The sequence below is a fragment of the Carassius auratus genome, chromosome 47 (genome assembly GCF_003368295.1).
Source record: "Carassius auratus strain Wakin chromosome 47, ASM336829v1, whole genome shotgun sequence".
In the NCBI taxonomy this organism is placed as follows: domain Eukaryota; kingdom Metazoa; phylum Chordata; class Actinopteri; order Cypriniformes; family Cyprinidae; genus Carassius; species Carassius auratus.
In genome coordinates, this window is record NC_039289.1 from 14133832 (window position 1) to 14161570 (window position 27739).

The following is a 27739-nucleotide window of genomic DNA, read 5'->3' on the forward strand; positions in this document are numbered from 1 at the left end:
TCAATGATTCAGTGCCCTGTTCATAAAGACATGCCTCATTTCTGAATGAATCAGTCATTTGAACAATTAGGTTGAATGAATGACTCATTAAAATGGTGATTTGCCACCTCCTACTGGTGCTTTGGTTTCACGTTTAAAAGTATCATTGCATTTCCTGCATGTTAAAAAAAAAACATGTAAAACATTAATCTTCTAAAAGTATTTATGCATTTGAAATGTTGTGGTGTAAATGCATATGGCACCTTTCAGTTTCATTAAACATAAGAAAATGGGAGTTTGCTTATACTGATTTCATTTGAATGGTAACAACTCTACAGTTTCTTATTCTAACTTATTTAATTGAAATGGTGTAAGAATCTGGCTCATCTCAGATTCAGACTGGAGATTCATGGGTTTTCTCACAGAAATCTAGATTTGCCTTCAATACTTTTTGGTATCCATTCGTAATCACTTGCCTAGTTGATAAAAATAAATAAAATGTTGCCATTTACAAAAGAAAGTACAACAATTTTTGTTCCACACACACATACTTATGCATAGTACATTTATAAATTCATTAACCAGAAATCCATTATTTAAATACTAATGAAAAGGTACTAAACGTACTAACGAAAGCACAGAAAGAAAAACTTCGTTCAGTGTTCAAGATGTCCCCAAAAAGCTATATATATATAATTATTTTATAAGAACTGCTTTGTCTTTGCAAACACAATCAGCCTTTACAGCCTCTTAAATCTTTAGCTAAAAGCTCCCTCCTAAATTGGGTTTTGTCTGATTTAAGTTTTGTCTTGTTAAGTTTCATAAACAAAAGATGAAGCCTGACACACTCCAGGAGTCGCAGGCGTTCATGGTTCAAGAGTTTTCCTTTGCCAGACGCTTTCCAACGCACCAGTAAAATGAACAAACAAAAGAGAGTCCCCTAATACAGCCCTGGTTTCAGTGGGGAGAAAGAGGCAGCATTTCTTTAATAGCTTAGCAAAACATAGACTTCAGGTTTTGTTAGCAGAGTGAGAGAGAGAAAATGTTTTGGCCTCAAGCATAAAAGCAAATGCATGAACTTCAAAATAATATATTTAAAGTCAGATTAATATAATTTTAATGGATTGAAAAAAAGTTTAAATTACTTAAATTCAGTTGTTGCCTTCAATTGTAGTAGGTGGAATGACATTTCAAGTGTAAAAAAAAAAAAAAAAAAAAAAAAATTATGCTTTTTGCCAAGACCTTTTTTTAGATTAATATAGTAAAACCAAAATTGACAAAAAAAAAAAAAAATATATATATATATATATATATATATATATATATTTAAAGATGAAACTAGTAAAAATGGCAAACTAAATTACAAAAAAATGGCTCAAATTCAAATAATGTCAAGGGGTCAAACAGATGCGTCTATGCAGCTTGAGCACATGGCAGTAAAGGAGGAGCTGGACAAAGATTGTTCACGGATTGGCCCCGCAAAAGTGAGAGTCCCAAATATTTGCACATAGTGATGTAGACAAGACTCAATCGATACAACTTAAAATACGACAGATCTGCCTCTGAACCAACCCCCTCAGTATTCAGAGGGTGTTAAAGGACAATCTCAACACATCTGGATATACAGATATGCTTCGAGGTTCAAGTCTGGATACAAACCCAATAGCTCAATAGGTGGAAAGTATGTACAAAACAATTTTGTTTTAAATTGATTAGTTGACAAAATGACAACAACAACAAAAAAAAAAAAAACGGATGAATTAAGCTACAGAAAACCATGAATGACAAAAACAGCAGCTTCACCGCATAGAAAAAAAAATTACCCTCCAGGATCGCTAGACCCACCCCAGTGTCGACACATTCATCCGTTCCTCCAGGTTTAACTTAGTGAGTGAGAGAGAGAGAGAGAGAGAGAGAGCGAGTCAGTAAGCAGAGACAGAATGAGAGAGAAAGGGTTAGAGGACGGATGAAGTTTTAAACCGTTGATCACGGTAGGTGATGACAGCTGCTCAACAACAAGGACATTCCTCAGCAACAAACTGAAGAGAGATCAAAATCTGGATCCTTTCCTACACAGAATTTTGTCATCGCAATATACTTTCTTGTGAGTACATATATAACGAGAGAAGCTGCAATCTGAAGAACGTTTAGTGAAGAAGCACTTGTTTCACTTGCTTAAAAGACGGGAAAAATACAACAATGAATAATATGGAATTAAGATAATGCACAGAGGAAATCTTCAGGATTGAGTTTAAGGTAAGCAAAAAAATATATATACTCAATTTTCATATTTATTTTGATCTGGGAATTTTTATTTTATTTTTATTATTATTTAGAACCATTTTAAATTTAGAAAATGTATAGATAAAATGTTATTTGATGAAAAAAAAATGAATTCCTTTTAGCTTATTATTAGGGGAAAAAAATCTTCAAACTGGTGAAGTTGATAGGGGAAATTCAACAGTCTACAGCACAAAGAGCTGAAAACAAATGCTAAATTTAAGGTCAATTCATGTTAATATTCTACAATAGTTTTAATATACACATTTTTTATTTTTCCTATATTTTATTCCTATATAGGCCTAATTAATATTTAAAATCAACAATACATTATACAACATTTGTCTATTGCGTGATATTCATTACAATGTTATGACAGAAGGAGCCATTTCAAAATGATAATGAAGTTATGAAACCCTAATTATCCTGAAAATAAAAACATTGTTTATGATGTCATCTGCTCCGACTGATTGAACTAGATAGGAACACAAATGACTTCATATAATCAACACTCACAGATCATTACTGATAGCTACTTCATTCCTTAATCACGAACATGGCCTGGAAGACATATGGCTAATCACAATGAAACAATCTTATCAAATGTTGGCTAAAGATCCTTTTTTTTAATGATGGGTTTTCCATCGTAATGTTTATATTTATTTATTTATATTTGCAGGAGTGCCAAAGCATGGCGACAGAATAAAAATGGGCAATACCTCTGCTACCATGTGACCAATCCAAGCGCTGATTCTATCTGGAGACCATAATTTAGAGGGGAATTCTTTGGAAACGCTTTTGCTCAATAAATTGGTTTCTTGCAAGCAAACAAATGTGCATTACTTGAATTTGAATGTCCCACCACCTTCGGACGGGAGGAAGTCTGTGACAATGCTGGACGAGCCCACAGAAAAAACAAAAGCACAACTATCCAAAGCAAAATGGCTAGCAATAGCGTCTCATCCATGCTGGAGCTCAACCAAACAGGGAGTGAGGACCGGGAATCCCTCCAGCCTGGAGAACAACTCCGTTGGGCCGCACTGCTCATTCTTCTGGTCATCATCCCCACCATTGGTGGAAACATCCTGGTCATTCTGGCAGTTTCACTGGAGAGAAAACTGCAGAACGCCACTAACTTCTTCCTGATGTCTCTGGCTGTGGCCGATCTACTGGTGGGACTGCTAGTCATGCCCATCGCTCTGGTTACTGTGCTATTCCGTAAGTATCCTTAACATTGATTATGGAGGACTGTTTATTGTAAAATATATATATATATATATATATATATATATATATATATATATATATATATATATAAAGTCCTTATAACGTGTTTAGGTGGCAGCATCAGGGTTGAATGACAGTCCAATGACTATGCTAGATGGAATCTGTAGAGTTGTTTTTTGTTGTATATTCTACAGTGATTTTGAAATGCCTTAAGGTTTCTCAGAATTATTCACCTTAAATGAAGTGATAAACACCATATTTGTTTCCCTGCACTGACAGAATAAATACACACAGAAGTCAAGCACTCTTCAAAACATTTCTGAGGTAAACATGCCTCACAAGTTTCAAACTATACAACATCTGCCAAGCTACTACTATTGATGTTCTTATGCCAGCTTGGCTTTCAGTTCCAATGCCAAATACTCCAGTCGGTCCATTATTTCTCATTAAATCGATCTGATGACATTTATGGAACCTCCATTCGCTGCACCTTGTCTGTGCACATAACAGCTTTAGGTAAACCAAAACTTGTTTACTAGGTCATAATTTGGCTCTCAAACAAGTACGTTAAAGGAACAATACAGCAGTAAAATTCTGTCATTATTTGCTCACCTTTACATCAATGCAGTCCAAGCCTTGGAATGACATTTAAAAGCAGCACACTTATTTTTTTATGCATTCAGCAGACGCTTTTATCCAAAGTGACTTACATTGCATTCAAGCTAACAATTTTCTCCTAACATGTGTTCCCATGGGATTTGAACCCCCCAACCTTGCGCTTGACCCAACTCGTTAATCACATTGGTTTAAATAACATGATCCTGTACCATACTGATATAAAAACACAAAAAAAGAAAGAAAATATATGACATTCTTTGTTAAAATTTCATTACGTCAAGGTTTACCACACTGGGGTTCATGAAGGAACTGCAGGGTAAATAAAAATTAATTTTTGAAAGTAAAATAGCTATCTGACTAAAGTGTTACAATCTAATTACAAGTACTTCATTTTTGGAAATCTGATAATGTAATCCAGATTAAATGTAATCAGTAACTACCCAGCACTAGTCCAGTCATTTTTCCTGGAAAATCTTATAACAGATGCTATTCATCCAAAAGAAATGGTCAAACACTGTGTTTGAGAGGTTGGGATAAAACAGAACCCAATTGTAAAGATGGGAAGGGTGGGCTTTTTTTCATGGTTGTGTTTGTCGAAAACCTCAAAGACAAAACTTTAAGTACCTGGGTTAAAACCAAGCCTTGATGATGTGAAGAAACTGAGGAGTCCCCTAAGGACCACACGGATGGGAAAATGACTGAATGATTCTAAAGTTGTTCCAAAGAAGGAGAACCATGTATGAATGCAGAAAGAGAAAGAAAGCTTTCGCCAAACAGCTGAAGCTTACCAGACGTCATGAACACTGACAGGTAATTAAATCAAATTACCTTTGGAGGAAGGGGTCCAACAATACAACATATGAGTGCCACAATTTATTGACCATAACAGCAGTAACTCTAGACGTGAATTCACATCATAATAACCTGCGATTAAATGTAATCATAAAAATAAGGCAACCTTTACCAACTGGAGGAATTCAAAGTTTTCAGTCCTTTGGAGGTAAGATGTGCTTGCTAAAACATTAAAACCAAACGTCCACCAACGACCACATCCACATCTGTGGACCAGGTGAGGACAGGCACTGAAGTTAAAGCCATGAAAAAGCAATGACTGAACACTGTGAAAGTCTACAGTGTTTGATAAAGAGTCTCAGCAAGGCTAAAAACAAAAGCCTACTATGGAGAGCACACCACAAACGTGTTTCTCTGGAACGAGATAAATATTTACATGAGGAAGTTGAGACTTGGGAGTGCAAACCTAAAGTGTGGTGGAGCAGAGTGTCTCTTTATTTTGCTTTTAAGAAGAAAGGGCACACTTACCTGTCAGTCTATATGGAAACTTGAGCTGGACGACAGAGTTAATATGTTCACTTAGATTTTGTGGGTGAGGCATAAAATTAAGCAAGATCGTTTTTGCTATTCATTTCTCCATGAAGCTTTCTAAAGACAATATTAGATTAGACACAACTGAACTATTCCCTTGAGCTGTCATCCAAAACCTTTAATAGGAGGGGTTTGTGATTTTTATATAATAACGTGTTTACATGCATAATATTTTGGTAAAAATTGACTGTCAAACAAACCAAATGGCTATCTGTTGATCCAGGGCTTGAATTTCGGCATGGGATTGCACATAATTCTACTGATTCACAGAGTTTTTGAGCTTGTAATGTAGGAAATTCCTGCAAATATTTCAGAGTGAAAGATACTCGGGATCGATGACATAATGTATCATTTGCACATGCTTTTAAGCCTTACATTTTGAAAATTCAGTACTTACTCTGAGACAGCCCTTTCTGCGAGCTCAAACCCAAAGCGTCCGCACATAAAGCTGCATCTGAGTGTGCGAGACTACAGAATGAAGTAGTGTTGCACCTTATTGTGCATAAATGGCCAAGTATATACAAAATCATGTCAAAATGCCATCTTGATGAGTATTCTTGTATACAGTTGATTTATACTAAACATTTTCATATATAGGCTATTAAGTGAATGTAAACAATTGAGAAACAAAACTTGTGTAACAGATATATCTGTACACATTGAAGACTTACCAATGTTAATTTAAATTTAAATAGATTATTCCGTTTCTGTGGTATTTCTGTACCTGATTATTACTGTTAAAACCTACCTGAAAAAAAAAAAAAAAATTAAGTTTTATCTTATGGCATTTGTTTGTGCCATTGCTTATAATTTATCTATTCTTATTTAATTACTGACTGTTTACATGTCTGTTTTAGTTTAAATAAATTTGTCAAATAAATTCAATTAAAGGGGGAATTCCCCCCACCCCATTTTCCAAAACAAAACTCAGGCCCTGCGATCAACACCGCAAATTTGCATTGCAAAATGTTTTGGAAATCTTTCACCTTTAAACGAAACTTCCAGTTGCATGGACAGAATTATTTTCAGATTCAACATTTAAAATCTACTGAGCAACAATGGCTGTTTGAATAAAATATTACTTTAAATGGTTAAAAGATTAAAAGTTCCTGGGATTGGGAAAAACTTCCTAGTCGAATTAACAGGGTTTCTAAAATAATAATAATAATAATAATAATAATAATAATACAAATTATAATAATCTAATGCATGTCATAGATGTGACTGTCATGCTGGTTAATTTATTTTAGCTCCAAAATAACTGCCAAACATGCTGGATTCAGAAAGCCCAGCTGGCAATAATGCAGCCCTCTCTGAGGAGCTTCTATGAGGATCTGTTTAGTAAAGAGGGGTGATGTGACTAGTGCCAGTTTTCAACATCTGCTTACAGGCTCTCCAAACCCTGGAGGTTCACTCACACACACAAGCTTAGAGATACATGATAGTCCATGCAGACTTGTGTGAAATAGAAGCACCTAGTGTAAAACTGAGACCTAAAAAGTTTGTACAAAATGCAACTTCGTTAAACCAGTAACCTGAAGTATTCAGATAAGCTTATTAAGAGTTGTGATGTATTTTATGGAAAAATGTCAAATTTCCTTTCCACTTCTAGTAAATATGGAACTGTAATGAGAGCAATAGCATCTCTAAGTGCAATGGGGTGAAGACCAACATGATTATCCACCATTTCATGTCTGTCACTAAAATAAACAGCGTCACTAAAGAGCTTGATGAATAGTCCAAAAGCGCCCAAGTGTTTAATCTCGCAAACCATTTTTGTTAAACTGGAGCTTGTTTCTATTTATGTAATAATGTTTAGAACCACAAGATGAGATGCAAAGGCTGAGATGAATTAAAAGGAATGCATTTATGTGCATGCCCAAACAAGACATCATGAACAAGAAAAACCAGTCTATAGCATTCAGATTTAAAGTGAACCTGATGTGTCAGTAGTGTTCATTTTGTCAGCTATTTTCATTTTAGTCTTAGTCTATGTTAAAATATCCTTGTTAGTTGTTATCATATTTAATCAACCTTCTATCAACCTTTAGTTTTAATCTAGTTTTAGTCAATGAAAACTTGACATTTCAGAAAAAAATTTCAATCTGATTGACGTGTTTACATGTGAGTTTTTATATTCTGATTGTGTTTCTAGTCCTATTACGATCTGATTATTAGGGTCTATGTAAACGCAGCTAGTATCACTATGAAAGATCTGTGATTTAGGACAATAAATCCTAATCCTAATAAATCCCATAAATGTCTTATTTATGTTTGACTTACCTCAAATAGGCTTGCTCATTAGACATGGTATTCTACTATAAGGTTATTTCAGTTAAGACGCAACACCAGTTACATCATTTGCCTATTGCAGCACTGCCCTCCACCAGTTTAGAAATGTTTATAGTAACAAAAATAATTTAGGTAGTTCAGTTAGAGAACAGACACTTAAGAACTAAACGCTCAATGCAGCGTGTCGAAACGAGCATGAACAACAATGGTTCCACAGTGTTTGCTGATTTTCAGTAATTTATTTTGTTAGGCATATGTACTGTATTTTTATTGGTTTTGTTATTTTAGTTTGACATTGTTGTTGCTTGAATTGAATCAATGCTGAATTGCAGATCATTTGAAAGTGAAAGTAAAAATGCACACTGCACTTTTTCAAATAGCCTTATTGAAAACCAAGAAATCCGAGGGAAAGAGGGAAAACTAAAACGAGCAATAGCTTGACGCCGAATTACGGTGATTCAGTTGCAGCTTATTTGAAAGTGAAAGTAAAATACACACACCACTTTTATAAGCCATTTGAAAGTGAAGAAAAGAGGGAAACTCAATCTAAATAACACGCCCCAGCCTAACAGTGATACCGGTACTACCGGTGTTATTACACTTCGATTAACTGATGGGAAAGTTTCCTCACTGCCACAAACCTAAGCTGAAGTTCTTCATGGGTGTCTAAAGAGGAGAAACAAGCAGTTAATACCAGTTTTTAATATTTAAGAGAACAGGTTTGTTTTTTTCTGGGAACATTGAATGGGCTACTAACTTTGATTAAAGCCATGCTAAGTTAGCATGCATGAAATAATGCTGTAAATGTCTTTAGAATATGTGTCCAATCACAAAATGACAAAGGTCTCAGAGTTCTAATTTAAATTTCAGACAGCCCACTTATTGGTGCTTAATATTCTCTTCATATTTCAGACTCCAGATGGCCCCTTGCAGATTTCCTGTGCCCTATCTGGCTCTTTCTGGACGTCTTGTTCTCAACTGCCTCCATCATGCACCTGTGTGCCATCTCCCTCGACCGATACATTGCGATCAAGAAACCAATCCAGCACAGCCAGTTCAAGTCCAGAGCTAAAGCGCTGGCTAAAATCGCACTGGTCTGGCTAATCTCTATAGGTATGTCACAATGATGGTAATTCCACTTCTGCAAGTGTCTGGAATAATCTTGAATCTTGTCCTTTACAAACAATTGCAAATTAATCCATATATATATTCACATCTACTATAAAAACAAAAGGAAATATTGCCTTTACAGATGCAGGGAATTTCCATTTTCAATTTAAAAAAACACAAATCCCACAATTTCCTTCAAGATGATGAAGAGGCTTATACAGTTAAAAAAAGGAACAAACTCAAATCTAGTGTTTTATTACCTACATTCAAAACAAATTGTAAAATTACTGCTTTAAACAAATTTGGCAAAATTCAGTCCTTAAATGCCAAACCAATCAATGATCTCAACACTCGTCACCTCTGGCATACGCATACGCACAAATTTAGTTTATCTCATGTCACTCACTGACCAGTGAGCTTCCGTTTATATAAGCAAAAAGATTTACTTTTAATGATCGGGTTTTAGTTATACGTGGACGCTGGCTTGTTGAGGGTGGAACCAAAGTAAACACCTTGTGATTTAAGCTCGTTAGCATCAGTCCAGTGACTGACCAATGACTTTGGCTGAGTTGTTTGGATGAGCGAGACGCACGGTTCTGGAATCATGAAGCTGTTTCACTATCATGACACGTGCTGTGTCACTTCAACACTGAGCATGAACACCAAGTCCCTGTGCACTCCTGAGAATGACTTTGCATATTCACATCTCTGACAAAGCAGTTTTACAGAGAAAAAAAAAACCCTGACGGTTATAGATGCTTGAAGTGACAGAACTCAAGTCCAAGATGTGTTATTGATACTGTAACTGCTATTATTAGTAATGAATGGCAAATGCTACTCCAATTATTATAACAAAAGAGTTCCACAATTTTTACAAAGACATCTCCTGCTGTTTTTAATTGCATTTCTCATGTGAACACCTCTTAAGAACCTAATCGGGATCAGATGAACCCCAGATAAGCTGAACAGTTAGGGGCTTTCAGTCTGGCAATCCACCAACCAGAAGCATTCCTTAAAAAATAAAATAAAAATAAATAAAAACAGAAAATAACTGACAAAAACACAAAAAGTACATTTACAAAGGAGATGCCTGACTATGCAATAACCTAGTCCACTGGTAACCAATACTGTTCCTGGACATCCAGCTTCCTGGAGAGTTTAACTCCCAACGAGACCAGCTCATTTAGGTCTAAGTCCAGGCCCAGACCAACAGAGGCTGACTCAGAGTCAAGACTGAGACCAGAAGGAAGTTGAGTGAGAGTGAATACAAGAGACTTGATGCGGGGCTGAATAATTCACTGTATGTAAATGCAATACTTTGGGATTAAGCATAGGACGATAACCGGTTTTAAGGTATACCGCGGTTTGGAAAAGTCACTGTTTCAAAATCACAATAATTTATATGGGGTATGCACAGATTTTTTACATGTCTTCAAAGACAGAAAGTGCAGGACTTCCTCAGGTTGTGTGAATCCCTGGAACTTTTTCCCCCATCAAAGAACACAAAGTCTGTTATATGGGAATTTTTCGGGGAACATAGAATAACCATGCTCCATACAGATGACATTTTAGACCAAATCACCAAATAAATACTTTCCAGGTCGAATGTAAACTATATATAGCGGTCTCATCTTAATTTCTCCCTCTTTCACCCACGACCAAGACAAAGACCCATCAGCCATTTGTTTCAGTGTTGAAATAAATACTATTTGGCTTGCTTCCCAAGCAGATAACACGGCTAATTAACTAGCTAACATCAACTAGTTTCCTCCCTCACGTTACTTCACAGAGCGAGCAATAGCAGTCTAAAGTACTGTTTCTGCGATTTAGTACAAAAATTAAATTTAGCTGGTCTCGCATCTATACTTTTAAGCCTCCAGCCATTGTTTACATTTGTTCAAAACCACAACATTTAAAAAACAAATTAACTGCTGGTTCTCAGGTGTCTTTGCCACTGTTTGTCTGTGAGCACACATCCTCGTACCTTACCGCTCTAAACTTAATCCAGGAAAGATGAGCATTCCTGCATAAGAACAGGATTTTTTTTTTTTTACAGAAATTGTTTTGATTTATATTTTTGTTTATTGAGCTGCAAGTTTAGGCTTACTTAAGTGACTACACTTAATTTAGGAAGAATTTAATTATTTATTAAAATTATTTTAGTTGAGTTGAGTTGTTTTTAACCCAGACGTTTAAAATGAACATTTTAGAGCTGTGATAAACAGTAAATTATAATTGGCTTGAACATTTCAATGTTTGATTTCAACCTTATTCCTTGCTCAATTTAACAACTGGTCTTTGTCCATCAGGTATTGCAATACCTATTCCAATTAAAGGGTTACAAGTCTTCGACCATCCAAATAACATCACCTTCAACAACAACCACACCTGTCAGCTGTCACGAGAAGGATTTGGGGACTTCAAGGTGTATGGGTCTTTGACAGCTTTCTTTATACCTCTTACAATTATGATGATTATCTACTTCCTGACAATCCAAGTGCTGCGCAAAAAGGCCTATCTTTTGAGATGGAGAGCTTCAAGGACCAGTATTTCCACCATCTTCCACCAGCCGGTTCCCTCTTCGCCTGTTAAAGTGGCCACTGCAAATGGATTTAAAAGGGACCGAACACTGCGTCCCATCACAAGGAATGATATCCCTCTCCGTAGGATGTCCACCATAGGAAAGAGGTCCATGCAAAACTTGACCAATGAACAAAGGGCGTCAAAGGTTCTGGGGATTGTATTCATGTTGTTTGTTGTGATGTGGTGTCCTTTCTTCATTACCAATGTGACTTCTGTACTCTGTCAAGGGTGCAACAGTAATCTAGTGGAACGACTGTTGGATATCTTTCAATGGGTGGGCTACGTTTCTTCAGGAATCAACCCCCTGGTTTATACACTGTTCAACGGGACGTACAGGCAGGCCTTTAGGCGCTACATCACATGTAACTACAGACGTGTAGAGACTCCGAAAATGCAACGGAGAAGCAAAATTAATTTTCGGTCATCGATGACCAAGAACTCAAAGCGGTTTATGAAACACAGTATGAAGAACGGAGTCAGCCCTGTGAGTTATCAGAGTCCTCTACTCTCGAGTCGTCCCACGGATCTGCAGACTTCTGCAAACATCACGTTGAACATCTTGCTCCTGTCAGACAATGAAGACTGCAAACCTGACGATCACGTAAGCCACGTGTAGTATATCTGACACACTTCGGATAAGAAGTCAAGTTAGAGATGTGCCAGTCTTTCAGTGCCAAAAGCCCATGTTTAGACATAGTCTAAAAGGAGTTCAGAAGGACTGCATTAAATGGTCATGGCCGCTCCATCTTAAAGCCTTGGATTGGCAGACAGAATGGCATATAAACTGAATGTCTGGAGGAATCCGCAAAAGACAAAAACAAATTGCTTTGGGGAGTGAAAGTCACGGCCAACCTAATAATTGGCAATACTGTGAAAAAAAAAAAAAAAAGTACTTCGAGAGAACTGTTTTTACACAACCCAAAGTTAGTAGACTGGGTCTACAATGTGAAGCCAAATTAAGACACCTTTGTCAAGATAAGCACAAGTCTCAAATCACACCTCCACTTACCTTCTGTATACATGAAAATTAATAAATGCTTCACTAAATTATTGCAGGACTTTTTTAACATGTGTAGATGGATCAAAGTTGCTTTTATACAATGAAGAATAACTATTTGTAGATACTGACATTTTGCAATACTTCTGGCGAATAAACTTTATTTTCCAGATAAAGGAGCTACGAAGTGTTAATTCTGGTGAATGCTTACAGTTCATGATTGCAACATGTGTCAATGGTGCTACTTTTTAGTTGTGAAAGATGCATTCCTACGAAGAAAAACCTTGTGTTTTATTGTATGTTCGTATAGTGAGAAATTCCATTCGCATTTATAGAGTGATAAACAACACCCATAAAAAAGCGAGGTGTGCAGTTGTAATATGGATGTGTAGCAGGGATAGGGGCCTGTGGGACAGACGACAGAAACCTGTTCAACTGTTTTAGCTCTGTACACTCTCTAAACACTGGAAGGATTTATATAGACTTTTTTAACTGACAACTGATCATGGGAATACCGCAATGGCCTTTTTAGGGCTTAAAATAGTTCACCAGTTATATTTGGCTCCGTCTGAGGGGGAACTTACTGCCGGCAAAATAATAATAAAAAGGATAAGCATATGGGACAACACAACATGTTTTACCCTGGCATGCAGGATGTTTAAAGGTGCAAGCTGTTCTTGATTGAGATCTGTGGTTAAACTCTACTACTTCAAAGTATTTTTGTCCTGAAACGGCTGATTTTTAAGGTCAACAAATGCTGCAATTTAGATCGATCCATGATCAGTGCTGGCTATTTTGAGATTTACTCAACATCCAGATGTTTTGAACTCAAGAATGCATATTGTGAGTGTGTGATGGGCATGAATCTAAACCAGATTAGGGTCTGGTTTTGAAAAAAATATGCATTTTTAGGTTTGCCAAGATGCATGAAGGTAAATAGAATGACAAAGGGGAGTAAATAAATAAGTAATTTCTGGTTGAACTGCTGCATAAGGGGAATATGACAGAATCTCCATTACCTCTGCTGACATTTAAATCAGAGGAATGGGTGGAGTCTCGAGTGTGTATACATTAAGGGCTGTTTAATCGGGGCTACTGGCAAGCCATCTCAGAGCGGCTCATCCCGATGAGGTCTGTTTATAATGAAGCGCAGGATGAGACGACGATAGGAGAGAGAGAGAGACAGGTGAGGACTGACAGTGCCATACCTGAACAAGATTAATCCAATGGACTCGACGGCGGCCCTCCGAACATCATCGTTCACGTCACTTACCTGACAGGAAGAAGGACCAGAAATCAGAGCGGTGCATGCGGATAAAATATTACATTCAATACATCCCTCATTGAGCAGTGGCTAACTTTAACTCTGTTTGGCATGCAGGTTATGTTCTCGCTGTTGTATAAATACATTAAACTGCCTGAGCTTTACCAGAGCGTAACTCTGAAACACTGAGATTACAATAAAACCTACAGCAGAACAGGAAACAAGAACAACACTGCAAGCTCTTGTACAAAAGCACTTATGGAAATGTCGCCATCTGCAGGAAATGCAGGGCAGATGCCCTTCTCAGCACAAAAATAGATCTCAAAAAGCAAAAAAAGAAGGAAATCTACACTATGTATAATGTTTTTGTTTTTTCCTCTCTGTTAACGTTTTTTTTTTTTGTTTTTGTTTTTTTTTCAGAATTCTAAAAATACTGACCTAATATTTATTTATAATGTTTAATGATATCTAATCTAATAAAGCACACAGCATACATTTTTGAATGAAATTCCTGATTTTTCAATGATACTCTGCTGCCCTGACAAAGATGTTAGTAAAAAGTTATTAAACAATTATATTATACCATATTATATATGTGTCTTCTCCTGATTTTAAAACACTTTTCCACCCTTTTTATAATGTTTTTTTTTTTCAATAACTAATGAAACATGACAAACCCTTTTTTTCTTTCTTGTAATTGAGGAATGACTCATATGTGTTTGCATCTGATAATACTTGTTGTTTGTAATATTTGTAATAAGACTCACAGCCACGTGCAGCAGTCGTCGGATGGCTTTGTTGTTCCCCGAGCCGCAGTACGCCATGGCCACGGTGTACATCCCCGAGCGGCGCAGGATAGGGTCCTGTCGGGACAGTGACATAAAACAGTCTGCAACCTCAAACAAAGCAAGCCACGCACTTCATGCATTCACAGAATAAACAGAGCCTTCTGGAAACAGTTAAGAATGCTAACAATTTATTGCCTGATAGAGACACAATTAACATTTTTTATTTATATATTTCTATATAAAGTCAGTGCTCACCTTATCTCTACACAGACTGTCAATTAGAGCATCGGCCTCTTCCATCCGTCCATACATCACCATTGCGATGCCGACAGCCAGTCCACGCAGGATCTTCTCATGCTGGGTCTCCTGAGCGTAGCCCACCATGTCCTCAATGGCCTGAGCCGACTTTGAGCCCAGCATCACCAGCCCCAGAGCAAGACCAGACGCCTCTCCTGTGACAACACCAAATAACACGATGAAGAGCGAGCCGAAGCTAGCATTACAGGCCGAATGTTGCCCATTAAAACCTGATTGCCATGATGATAAAGTGTTTCGGGGGGCTGCCTAGAATTCAACCAACAGTGCCTTCATGAAAACTACTGATGGAGATTAACTCTACGATGAACATGAACATGCCTGTTACTGCGTCATCTTGATAGAGGTTTGATTTGAGCAGATCGTAGACGTCCTGGCGAGCAGTGCCCAGGGCAGCTAACCCGAGACCAAGAGCGCCACCATGTCGAACAATCTGGAAGAAGAAACAAGAAAGAATATAAAGATCTATTCCTGTTTTTTGGAGTTGCAGTGCTGCAAAACTTGATTTGAATTAGATTATGCACGTACGTCATTACTGGCATTCTTGAGCTGGCTGAGAAGGTAGTCAATGATGTCCCCTCCGTGATTAGCATGGATCAGCCCAAGAGCGTACAGCCCTCCTCCTTCCTGATAGGCTGATCCAGGTGAGGTGTCTTTGGGCAGGTAAGTCGCCATTAACTGAAGTGCTTCCTTTTCATGGCCCTGGACACAAATGCAAGTACATTTAAAAAATGAAAATAAAATAGTAAAGACATTCTTTTTTTTTTTTTTTTTTTTTTTTTTTAAACAACAACAAATTTCAGTCACTTTCCACAAGCATTACAAAATATGACCTCCCTGCTACAAAAACAATAAACTGAACTGAATCAATTCAAAACACAAAAACTGCAACGTTTAATTTAAATCTCTGGACAGACAAAAAAAATAAAAAATAAAAAAAAAATCACAATTTGAATAAATAAATATAAAACGTTACAATATTTTTAATAGTTCTCACTACAAACATATAAAACGAATATCTAAATACATGTAACACAAACTAACAAAAAACATCTTAATCTAAAACTTAACAAAATAAAAAACATTTTAAACAAAAAAGCAAACAAATGTACAACTAAAATATAACAAACTAAAGCAAACAAATTGTAAACTAAAACAAACAAACATCCTAAAAGTGAACAAATGCAAGCAAACATCTAAGACAAACAAACGTCCTAAAAACGAACATCTAAAGCAAAATAAGCACACAAACATGTAAAACAAAAGCATCTACAACAAACACCCCACTGTTTTTGTGGAAAGTGCCTTGAGCATAAAGACAATGCTCACCTTGTGAATGACGCCAAGACTGGCTGTTGCTGTGAATTTGGCCCAGTTAGTTGCTCTTGCCAGCCACTCCAAATTCTCTCTGTAGAATAAAATTACTATCATCATGATCTGTTTTCTTGTTATCAGTATCAAGAGGCCTCATTTCCATTAGCGGGACGAAGCATGGGAACGTGCTTTACCGTAGAAACTGGTCACTCGTTGTTCCCGTGTGCATGAATGAGTTTGCTATGACCGTCGCTGTGTGACACACCGAATTTCGCACCGCATCCTGAAATGAGTCAGGAATATAAATACACTTAGCTTATGAAGTGGAGAATACCTACGTCTATAGGATTGGATTCATATTAAATCAGCTTGAGCCGATATCAAAGACCGTTAGACTCTTAAACCTGTCCAAGAGCTGGTTTCTCACCTTTGTGTTTTTGAGGATCATCAGGTCTGTGTTGTTGTTTCGAATGAGGAACTGAAGGTGCAGCTCGATGGCCATTTCACCACTTAGTATTTTGATCATTTTTGAGTTCTGGTCTTTAGGCTCACTCTTCTATTTAGAGAAAAATAAATATTAAACGTGTTTCTACAAGCATAATATATCTGATGAGCTAAAAGTGTTAAAGTGAGGACTCACCACATCAGCATCCTTTCCAGCAGGAGAACTGCCCGCTTTATCCTCCGTCTCCATCACATCACTGAAACAATAACAACACATCTTAGTTATGGTCTAATGCAACTTATTAAAGCTTCTGCTATTTCAACGCTTTTGTTTAAACATCCCTCAAGGATGTGACTTACAGTGAAGGGATTTCACCCTAACTAAACCGAAAATTAAGCTTATTTTTAGAACCATTATGATTTTTTGCAGTGACGTCTGTAATTCTCAATGATTCTCATAATAGCATTTCCGTATGTTTACGCCTATTTCGCTAGAGAAACATTGTAAACTTGAACCTCTCGTGAACACACATGACAGCTGGCCAGAAGCAATTATTTATAGTTAAGAAAATTCTTCTTCTGATATATTTTCTAAATTGATTTATCAGTTGTTCTCTGATACATGAGTGGTGCACCAATGTGGAAGCAGTAACGTGTACCTGTCTCTCTCTTGGGTGGGCACAGTGCCAGTGTTGGTGGACCCGGGCACAGCGGGGATGGGTGTGCCCACGGTCCGCAGGTTCTGGATGACAGAGGACAGGAATTGCTGGCTGGCGCTCTCATACAGGTCGAAGCAGATCTGATAGGCCATCAGGAGGTTATCATCCTTCACAAGCTTCTCCAATATATCGCTCACAGCTTGAGGGTCGTCCAGGAAAATCAGACACTATGATGAAAAACAACAATGTCAGAAAGGAATCTCTGAATGCAGAGCAGGATAAAGATCAGTGGGCTCAGGACAGGTCACCTGGCAAACGTTAATGAAGTCAGGCTTCTCCAGGTTCATGTACAGCTTGACCAGAACTCGGAGAACGTCGTTACGAAACTTCTTGTTCTGCATGAGGGACATGCAGATCTTCAGGCTGTAGGCCAGCAAACCAGCAATGTCATTCTATGGGAAACCACACAAGATCTGGACAACTGGTCCTGAAACCACTGGGTCATGACATCACAGCTCATTAACACGTTACTACACACACAAACTATAATGCACACACACACATATATATTTTTATGCATGCCTGATTTTCGATACGTGCTTTGAAATCCCGATCTGAATCAAATGATTCGCGATACCCGCTCTGAAGTCCCGATCTGAATCAAATGATTCACGATACACGCTCAGAAGTCCCGATCTGAATCAAATGATTCACGATACGCGCTCAGAAGTCCCGATCTGAATCAAATGATACACGATACACACTCAGAAGTCCCGATCTGAATCAAATTATTCACGATACGCGCTCAGAAGTCCCGATCTGAATCAAATGATTCACGATACATGCGTTGAAGTCCTGATCTGAATCAAATAATTCGCGATACACGCTCAGAAGTCCCGATCTGAAGCAAATGATTCGCGATACACACTCAGAAGTCCCGATCTGGATCAAATAATTTGCGATACGTGCGTTGAAGTCCCGATCTGATTCAAATGATTCGCGATACATGCTCTGAAGTCCCGATCTGATGCAAATGATACACGATACGCGCTCAGAAGTCCCGATCTGAATCAAATGATTCGCGATACGCATTTTGAAGTCCCGATCTGAATCAAATTATTCACGATACGCACTCGGAAGTCCCGATCTGAATCAAATTATTCACGATACGTGCTCAGAAGTCCCGATCTGAATCAAATTATTCACGATGCGCGCTCAAAAGTCCCGATCTGAATCAAATTATTCACGTTACGCGCTCAGAAGTCCCGATCTGAATCAAATTATTCACGATACACGCGTTGAAGTCCCGATCTGAATCAAATGATTCATGATACACGCGTTGAAGTCCCGATCTGAATCAAATAATTTGCGATACGCGCGTTGAAGTCCCGTTCTGAATCAAATGATTCACGATACGCCCTCAAAAGTCCCGATCTGAATCAAATAATTTGCGAAACGTGCGTTGAAGTCCCGATCTGAATCAAATGATTCACGATACGCACTCAGAAGTCCCGATCTGAATCAAATAATTTGCGATACGCGCGTTGAAGTCCTGATCTGAATCAAATGATTTGCGATACATGCTCTGAAGTCCCGATCTGAATCAAATGATACACGATATGCGCTCAGAAGTCCCGATCTGAATCAAATTATTCACGATACGCGCTCAGAAGTCCCGATCTGAATCAAATTATTCACGATACACGCGTTGAAGTCCCGATCTGAATCAAGTAATTTGCGATACGCGCGTTGAAGTCCCGTTCTGAATCAAATGATTCATGATACGCCCTCAAAAGTCCCGATCTGAATCAAATAATTTGCGAAACGCGCGTTGAAGTCCCGATCTGAATCAAATGATTCGCGATACGCACTCAGAAGTCCCGATTTGAATCAAATAATTCGCGATACGCGCGTTGAAGTCCTGATCTGAATCAAATGATTTGCGATACATGCTCTGAAGTCCCGATCTGAATCAAATGATACACGGTACGCGCTCAGAAGTCCCGATCTGAATCAAATGATACACGATACGCGCTCAGAAGTCCCGATCGGAATCAAATTATTCACGATACGCGCTCAGAAGTCCCGATCTGAATCAAATTATTCACGATATGCGCTCAGAAATCCCGATCTGAATCAAATTATTCACGATACGCGCTCAGAAGTCCCGATCTGAATCAAATGATTCACGATACGCGCTCAGAAGTCCCGATCTGAATCAAATGATTCGCGATACGCGCTCAGAAGTCCCGATCTGAATCAAATGATTCGCGATACACACTCAGAAGTCCCGATCTGAATCAAATAATTTGCGATAAGTGCGTTGAAGTCCCGTTCTGAATCAAATGATTCACGATACGCACTCAGAAGTCCCGATCTGAATCAAATAATTCGCGATACGCGCTCAGAAGTCCCGATCTGAATCAAATGATTCACGATACACGTTTTGAAGTCCCGATCTGAATCAAATTATTCACGATACGCGCTCAGAAGTTCCGATCTGAATCAAATAATTTGCGATACGCGCGTTGAAGTCCTGATCTGAATCAAATGATTTGCGATACATGCTCTGAAGTCCCGATCTGAATCAAATGATACACGATATGCGCTCAGAAGTCCCGATCTGAATCAAATGATTCACAATACGCGTTTTGAAGTCCTGATCGGAATCAAATAATTCACGATACGCGCTCAGAAGTCCCGATCTGAATCAAATTATTCACCATACGTGCTCAGAAGTCCCGATCTGAATCAAATTATTCACGATACGTGCTCAGAAGTCCCGATCTGAATCAAATTATTCACGATACGCGCTCAGAAGTCCCGATCTGAATCAAATTATTCACGATAGGTGCTCAGAAGTCCCGATCTAAATCAAATTATTCACGATACGCGCTCAGAAGTCCCGATCTGAATCAAATTATTCACGATACGCGCTCAGAAGTCCCGATCTGAATCAAATTATTCACGATACGCGCTCAGAAGTCCCGATCTGAATCAAATGATTCACGATACACGCGTTGAAGTCCCGATCTGAATCAAATGATTCACGATACACGCGTTGAAGTCCCGATCTGAATCAAATAATTCGCGATACACACTCAGAAGTCCAGTTCTGCATCAAATGATTCGCGATACGCACTCAGAAGTCCCGATCTGAATCAAATAATTCGCGAAACGCGCGTTGAAGTCCCAATCTGAATCAAATAATTCGCGATACGCGCGTTGAAGTCCTGATCTGAATCAAATGATTCGCGATACATGCTCTGAAGTCCCGATCTAAATCAAATGATACACGATACGCGCTCAGAAGTCCCGATCTGAATCAAATGATTCACGATACGCGTTTTGAAGTCCCGATCTGAATCAAATTATTCACGATACGCACTCAAAAGTCCCGATCAGAATAAAATTATTCACGATACACGCTCAGAAGTCCCGATCTGAATCAAATTATTCACGATACATGCGTTGAAGTCCCGTTCTGAATCAAATGATTCGCGATACGCACTCAGAAGTCCCGATCTGAATCAAATTATTCACGATACGCTCTCAGAAGTCCCGATCTGAATCAAATTATTCACGATACGCGCTCAGAAGTCCCGATCTGAATCAAATTATTCACGATACGCGCGTTGAAGTCCCGTTCTGAATCAAATGATTCGTGATACGCACTCAGAAGTCCCGAAATCTAAATCAAATAATTTGTGATACGCGCTCAGAAGTCCCGATCTGAATCAAATTATTCACGATACGCGCTCAGAAGTCCCGATCTGAATCAAATTATTCACGATACGCGCGTTGAAGTCCCGTTCTGAATCAAATGATTCGCGATACGCACTCAGAAGTCCCGTTCTGAATCAAATAATTTGCGATACGCGCTCAGAAGTCCCGATCTGAATCAAATTATTCACGATACGCGCTCAGAAGTCCCGATCTGAATCAAATTATTCGCGATACGCGCTCAGAAATCCCGATCTGAATCAAATTATTCACGATACGCACTCAGAAGTCCCGTTCTGAATCAAATAATTTGCGATACGCGCTCAGAAGTCCCGATCTGAATCAAATTATTCACGATACGCGCTCAGAAGTCCCGATCTGAATCAAATTATTCACGATACGCGCTCAGAAGTCCCGATCTGAATCAAATTATTCACGATACGCGCTCAGAAGTCCCGTTCTGAATCAAATTATTCACGATACGCGCTCAGAAGTCCCGTTCTGAATCAAATGATTCGCGATACGCGCTCAGAAGTCCCGATCTGAATCAAATTATTCGCGATACGCGCTCAGAAGTCCCGATCTGAATCAATTATGGGGGAAGTCGTGGCCTAATGGTTAGAGGGTTGGACTCCCAATCGAAGGGTTGTGAGTTCTAGTCTCGGGCCGGACGGAATTGTGGGTGGGGGGAGTGCATGCACAGTTCTCTCTCCACCTTCAATACCACGACTTAGGTGCCCTTGAGCAAGGCATCGAACCCCCAACTGCTCCCCGGGCGCCGCAGCATAAATGGCTGCCCACTGCTCCGGGTGTGTGCTCACAGTGTGTGTGTGTTCACTGCTCTGTGTGTGTGCATTTCGGATGGGTTAAATGCAGAGCACAAATTCTGAGTATGGGTCACCATACTTGGCTCAATGTCACTTCACTTTCACTTTCACTTTCACTTTCAATTAATTCGCGATACGCGCTCAGAAGTCCCGATCTGAATCAAATTATTCACGATACGCGCTCAGAAGTCCCGATCTGAATCAAATTATTCACGATACGCGCTCAGAAGTCCCGTTCTGAATCAAATGATTCGCGATACGCGCTCAGAAGTCCCGTTCTGAATCAAATTATTCGCGATACGCGCTCAGAAGTCCCGATCTGAATCAAATTATTCACGATACGCGCTCAGAAGTCCCGTTCTGAATCAAATAATTTGCGATACGCGCTCAGAAGTCCCGATCTGAATCAAATTATTCACGATACGCGCTCAGAAGTCCCGATCTGAATCAAGTGATTCTTGATACACACTCAGAAGTCCCGATCTGAATCAAATAAATTGCGATACGCGTGTTGAAGTCCCGTTCTGAACTAAATGATTCGCGAAACACACTCAGAAGTCCCGATCTGAATCAAATGATTCGTGATACACACTCAGAAGTCCCGTTCTGAATCAAATGATTCGCGATACGCGCTCAGAAGTCCCGATCTGAATCAAATGATTCGTGATACACACTCAGAAGTCCCGATCTGAATCAAATAAATTGCGATACGCGCGTTGAAGTCCCGTTCTGAATCAAATTATTCGCAAAACGCACTCAGAAGTCCCGATCTGAATCAAATAATTTGCGATGTGCGCGTTGAAGTCCCGATCTGAATCAAATGATTCACGATACACGTTTTGAAGTCCTGATCTGAATCAAATTATTCACGATACGTGCTCAGAAGTCCAGATCTGAATCAAATGATTCGAGATACACGCGTTGAAGTCCCGATCTGAATCAAATGATTCGCGATACGCACTCAGAAGTCCAGATCTGAATCAAAAAATTTGCGATGCGCGCGTTGAAGTCCCGATCTGAATCAAATGATTCACGATACACACTCAGAAGTCCCGATCTGAATCAAATAATTCGCGATCCGCTCGTTGAAGTCCCGTTCTGAATCAAATGATTCGCGATACGCACTCAGAAGTCCCGATCTGAATCAAATAATTTGCGATACGCGCGTTGAAGTCCCGATCTGAATCAAATAATTCTCGATACATGCTCTGAAGTCCCGATCTGAATCAAATCATACACGATACGCGCTCAGAAGTCCCGATCTGAATCAAATTATTCACGATACGCGCTCAGAAGTCCCGATCTGAATCAAATTATTCACGATACGCGCTCAGAAGTCCCGATCTGAATCAAATGATTCGTGATACACACTCAGAAGTCCCGATCTGAATCAAATAATTCGCGATACGCGCTCAGAAGTCCCGATCTGAATCAAATGATTCACGATACACGCGTTGAAGTCCCGATCTGAATCAAATAATTCGCGATACACACTCAGAAGTCCAGTTCTGCATCAAATGATTCGCGATACGCACTCAGAAGTCCCGATCGGAATCAAATAATTCGCGAAACGCGCGTTGAAGTCCCGATCTGAATCAAATAATTTGCGATACGTGCTCTGAAGTCCCGATCTGAATCAAATGATACACGATACGCGCTCAGAAGTCCCGATCTGAATCAAATGATTCACGATACGCGTTTTGAAGTCCCGATCTGAATCAAATTATTCACGATACGCACTCAGAAGTCCCGATCAGAATAAAATTATTCACGATACACGCTCAGAAGCCCCGATCTGAATCAAATTATTCACGATACACGCGTTGAAGTCCCGTTCTGAATCAAATGATTCGCGATACGCACTCAGAAGTCCCGATCTGAATCAAATTATTCACGATACGCTCTCAGAAGTCCCGATCTGAATCAAATTATTCACGATACGCGCTCAGAAGTCCCGATCTGAATCAAATTATTCACGATACGCGCGTTGAAGTCCCGTTCTGAATCAAATGATTCGCGATACGCACTCAGAAGTCCCGATCTGAATCAAATAATTTGCGATACGCGCTCAGAAGTCCCGATCTGAATCAAATTATTCACGATACGCGCTCAGAAGTCCCGATCTGAATCAAATTATTCACGATACGCGCGTTGAAGTCCCGTTCTGAATCAAATAATTTGCGATACGCGCTCAGAAGTCCCGATCTGAATCAAATTATTCACGATACGCGCTCAGAAGTCCCGATCTGAATCAAATTATTCACGATACGCGCTCAGAAGTCCCGATCTGAATCAAATGATTCACGATACGCGTTTTGAAGTCCTGATCTGAATCAAATGATTCGCGAAACGCACTCAGAAGTCCCGATCTGAATCAAATGATTCGTGATACACACTCAGAAGTCCCGTTCTGAATCAAATTATTCACGATACGCACTCAGAAGTCCCGATCTGAATCAAATAAATTGCGCTACGCGCGTTGAAGTCCCGTTCTGAATCAAATTATTTGCGAAACGCGCTCGGAAGTCCCGTTCTGAATCAAATGATTCGCGATACGCGCTCAGAAGTCCCGATCTGAATCAAATTATTTGCGATACGCGCTCAGAAGTCCCGATCTGAATCAATTAATTCGCGATACGCGCTCAGAAGTCCCGATCTGAATCAAATTATTCACGATACGCGCTCAGAAGTCCCGATCTGAATCAAATTATTCACGATACGCGCTCAGAAGTCCCGTTCTGAATCAAATGATTCGCGATACGCACTCAGAAGTCCCGATCTGAATCAAATTATTCGCGATACGCGCTCAGAAGTCCCGATCTGAATCAAATTATTCACGATACGTGCTCAGAAGTCCCGATCTGAATCAAATTATTCACGATACGCGCTCAGAAGTCCCGATCTGAATCAAGTGATTCGTGATACACACTCAGAAGTCCCGATCTGAATCAAGTGATTCGTGATACACACTCAGAAGTCCCGATCTGAATCAAATAAATTGCGATACGCGTGTTGAAGTCCCGTTCTGAATCAAATGATTCGCGAAACACACTCAGAAGTCCCGATCTGAATCAAATGATTCGTGATACACACTCAGAAGTCCCGTTCTGAATCAAATGATTCGCGATACGCGCTCAGAAGTCCCGATCTGAATCAAATGATTCGTGATACACACTCAGAAGTCCCGATCTGAATCAAATAAATTGCGATACGCGCGTTGAAGTCCCGTTCTGAATCAAATTATTCGCGAAACGCACTCAGAAGTCCCGATCTGAATCAAATAATTTGCGATACGCGCGTTGAAGTCCCGATCTGAATCAAATGATTCACGATACACGTTTTGAAGTCCCGATCTGAATCAAATGATTCACGATACACGTTTTGAAGTCCTGATCTGAATCAAATTATTCACGATACGTGCTCAGAAGTCCAGATCTGAATCAAATGATTCGAGATACACGCGTTGAAGTCCCGATCTGAATCAAATGATTCGCGATACGCACTCAGAAGTCCAGATCTGAATCAAAAAATTCGCGATGCGCGCGTTGAAGTCCCGATCTGAATCAAATGATTCACGATACACACTCAGAAGTCCCGATCTGAATCAAATAATTTGCGATACGCGCGTTGAAGTCCCGATCTGAATCAAATAATTCGCGATACATGCTCTGAAGTCCCGATCTGAATCAAATGATACACGATACGCGCTCAGAAGTCCCGATCTGAATCAAATTATTCACGATACGCGCTCAGAAGTCCCGATCTGAATCAAATTATTCACGATACGCGCTCAGAAGTCCCGATCTGAATCAAATTATTCACGATACGCGCTCAGAAGTCCCGATCTGAATCAAATGATTCGTGATACACACTCAGAAGTCCCGATCTGAATCAAATAATTCGCGATACGCGCTCAGAAGTCCCGATCTGAATCAAATGATTCACGATACACGCGTTGAAGTCCCGATCTGAATCAAATGATTCGCGATACGCACTCAGAAGTCCCGATCGGAATCAAATAATTCGCGAAACGCGCGTTGAAGTCCCGATCTGAATCAAATAATTTGCGATACGTGCTCTGAAGTCCCGATCTGAATCAAATGATACACGATACGCGCTTTGAAGTCCCGATCTGAATCAAATTATTCACGATACGCACTCAGAAGTCCCGATCAGAATAAAATTATTCACGATACACGCTCAGAAGCCCCGATCTGAATCAAATTATTCACGATACACGCGTTGAAGTCCCGTTCTGAATCAAATGATTCGCGATACGCACTCAGAAGTCCCGATCTGAATCAAATTATTCACGATACGCTCTCAGAAGTCCCGATCTGAATCAAATGATTCACGATACGCGCTCAGAAGTCCCGATCTGAATCAAATTATTCACGATACGCGCGTTGAAGTCCCGTTCTGAATCAAATGAATCGCGATACGCACTCAGAAGTCCCGATCTGAATCAAATAATTTGCGATACGCGCTCAGAAGTCCCGATCTGAATCAAATTATTCACGATACACGCTCAGAAGTCCCGATCTGAATCAAATTATTCACGATACGCGCTCAGAAGTCCCGATCTGAATCAAATGATTCACGATACGCGTTTTGAAGTCCTGAACTGAATCAAATGATTCGCGAAACGCACTCAGAAGTCCCGATCTGAATCAAATGATTCGTGATACACACTCAGAAGTCCCGTTCTGAATCAAATGATTCGCGATACGCGCTCAGAAGTCCCGATCTGAATCAAATGATTCGTGATACGCACTCAGAAGTCCCGATCTGAATCAAATAAATTGCGATACGCGCGTTGAAGTCCCGTTCTGAATCAAATTATTTGCGAAACGCACTCAGAAGTCCCGATCTGAATCAATTAATTTGTGATACGCGCGTTGAAGTCCCGATCTGAATCAAATGATTCACGATACACGTTTTGAAGTCCTGATCTGAATCAAATTATTCACGATACGTGCTCAGAAGTCCAGATCTGAATCAAATGATTCGAGATACACGCGTTGAAGTCCCGATCTGAATCAAATGATTCGCGATACGCACTCAGAAGTCCAGATCTGAATCAAAAAATTTGCGATGCGCGCGTTGAAGTCCCGATCTGAATCAAATGATTCACGATACACACTCAGAAGTCCCGATCTGAATCAAATAATTCGCGATACGCTCGTTGAAGTCCCGTTCTGAATCAAATGATTCGCGATACGCACTCAGAAGTCCCGATCTGAATCAAATAATTTGCGATACGCGCGTTGAAGTCCCGATCTGAATCAAATAATTCTCGATACATGCTCTGAAGTCCCGATCTGAATCAAATCATACACGATACGCGCTCAGAAGTCCCGATCTGAATCAAATTATTCACGATACGCGCTCAGAAGTCCCGATCTGAATCAAATTATTCACGATACGCGCTCAGAAGTCCCGATCTGAATCAAATGATTCGTGATACACACTCAGAAGTCCCGATCTGAATCAAATAATTCGCGATACGCGCTCAGAAGTCCCGATCTGAATCAAATGATTCACGATACACGCGTTGAAGTCCCGATCTGAATCAAATAATTCGCGATACACATTCAGAAGTCCAGTTCTGCATCAAATGATTCGCGATACGCACTCAGAAGTCCCGATCGGAATCAAATAATTCGCGAAACGCGCGTTGAAGTCCCGATCTGAATCAAATAATTTGCGATACGTGCTCTGAAGTCCCGATCTGAATCAAATGATACACGATACGCGCTCAGAAGTCCCGATCTGAATCAAATGATTCACGATACGCGTTTTGAAGTCCCGATCTGAATCAAATTATTCACGATAAGCACTCAGAAGTCCCGATCAGAATAAAATTATTCACGATACACGCTCAGAAGCCCCGATCTGAATCAAATTATTCATGATACACGCGTTGAAGTCCCGTT

General features: G+C 39.6%; 2 protein-coding genes across 2 annotated transcripts in view; one reads left to right on the forward strand and one right to left on the reverse strand.

Annotated features, from left to right (window-relative positions):
• Positions 1 to 27739, reverse strand: part of LOC113065177 (26S proteasome non-ATPase regulatory subunit 1) — a 53682-nt gene that overhangs the window by 16283 nt on the left and 9660 nt on the right. Inside the window, exons 6-16 of the mRNA XM_026236416.1 lie at positions 17562 to 17705; positions 17254 to 17480; positions 16791 to 16851; positions 16578 to 16706; positions 16345 to 16433; positions 16166 to 16244; positions 15365 to 15538; positions 15158 to 15269; positions 14777 to 14973; positions 14501 to 14596; positions 13678 to 13742 (exon numbers count right to left, since the gene is read on the reverse strand). Coding sequence (XP_026092201.1) covers positions 13678 to 13742; positions 14501 to 14596; positions 14777 to 14973; positions 15158 to 15269; positions 15365 to 15538; positions 16166 to 16244; positions 16345 to 16433; positions 16578 to 16706; positions 16791 to 16851; positions 17254 to 17480; positions 17562 to 17705 — 1373 coding nt within the window. The remainder of the gene's footprint in view (positions 1 to 13677; positions 13743 to 14500; positions 14597 to 14776; positions 14974 to 15157; positions 15270 to 15364; positions 15539 to 16165; positions 16245 to 16344; positions 16434 to 16577; positions 16707 to 16790; positions 16852 to 17253; positions 17481 to 17561; positions 17706 to 27739) is intronic.
• Positions 1327 to 12981, forward strand: LOC113065184 (5-hydroxytryptamine receptor 2B). Its single transcript, XM_026236432.1, has 4 exons — positions 1327 to 2235; positions 2939 to 3477; positions 8692 to 8892; positions 11199 to 12981. The coding sequence occupies exons 2-4, from the start codon at positions 3201 to 3203 to the stop codon at positions 12086 to 12088; spliced, it is 1368 nt and encodes a 455-aa protein (XP_026092217.1). The 5' UTR covers positions 1327 to 2235; positions 2939 to 3200; the 3' UTR covers positions 12089 to 12981.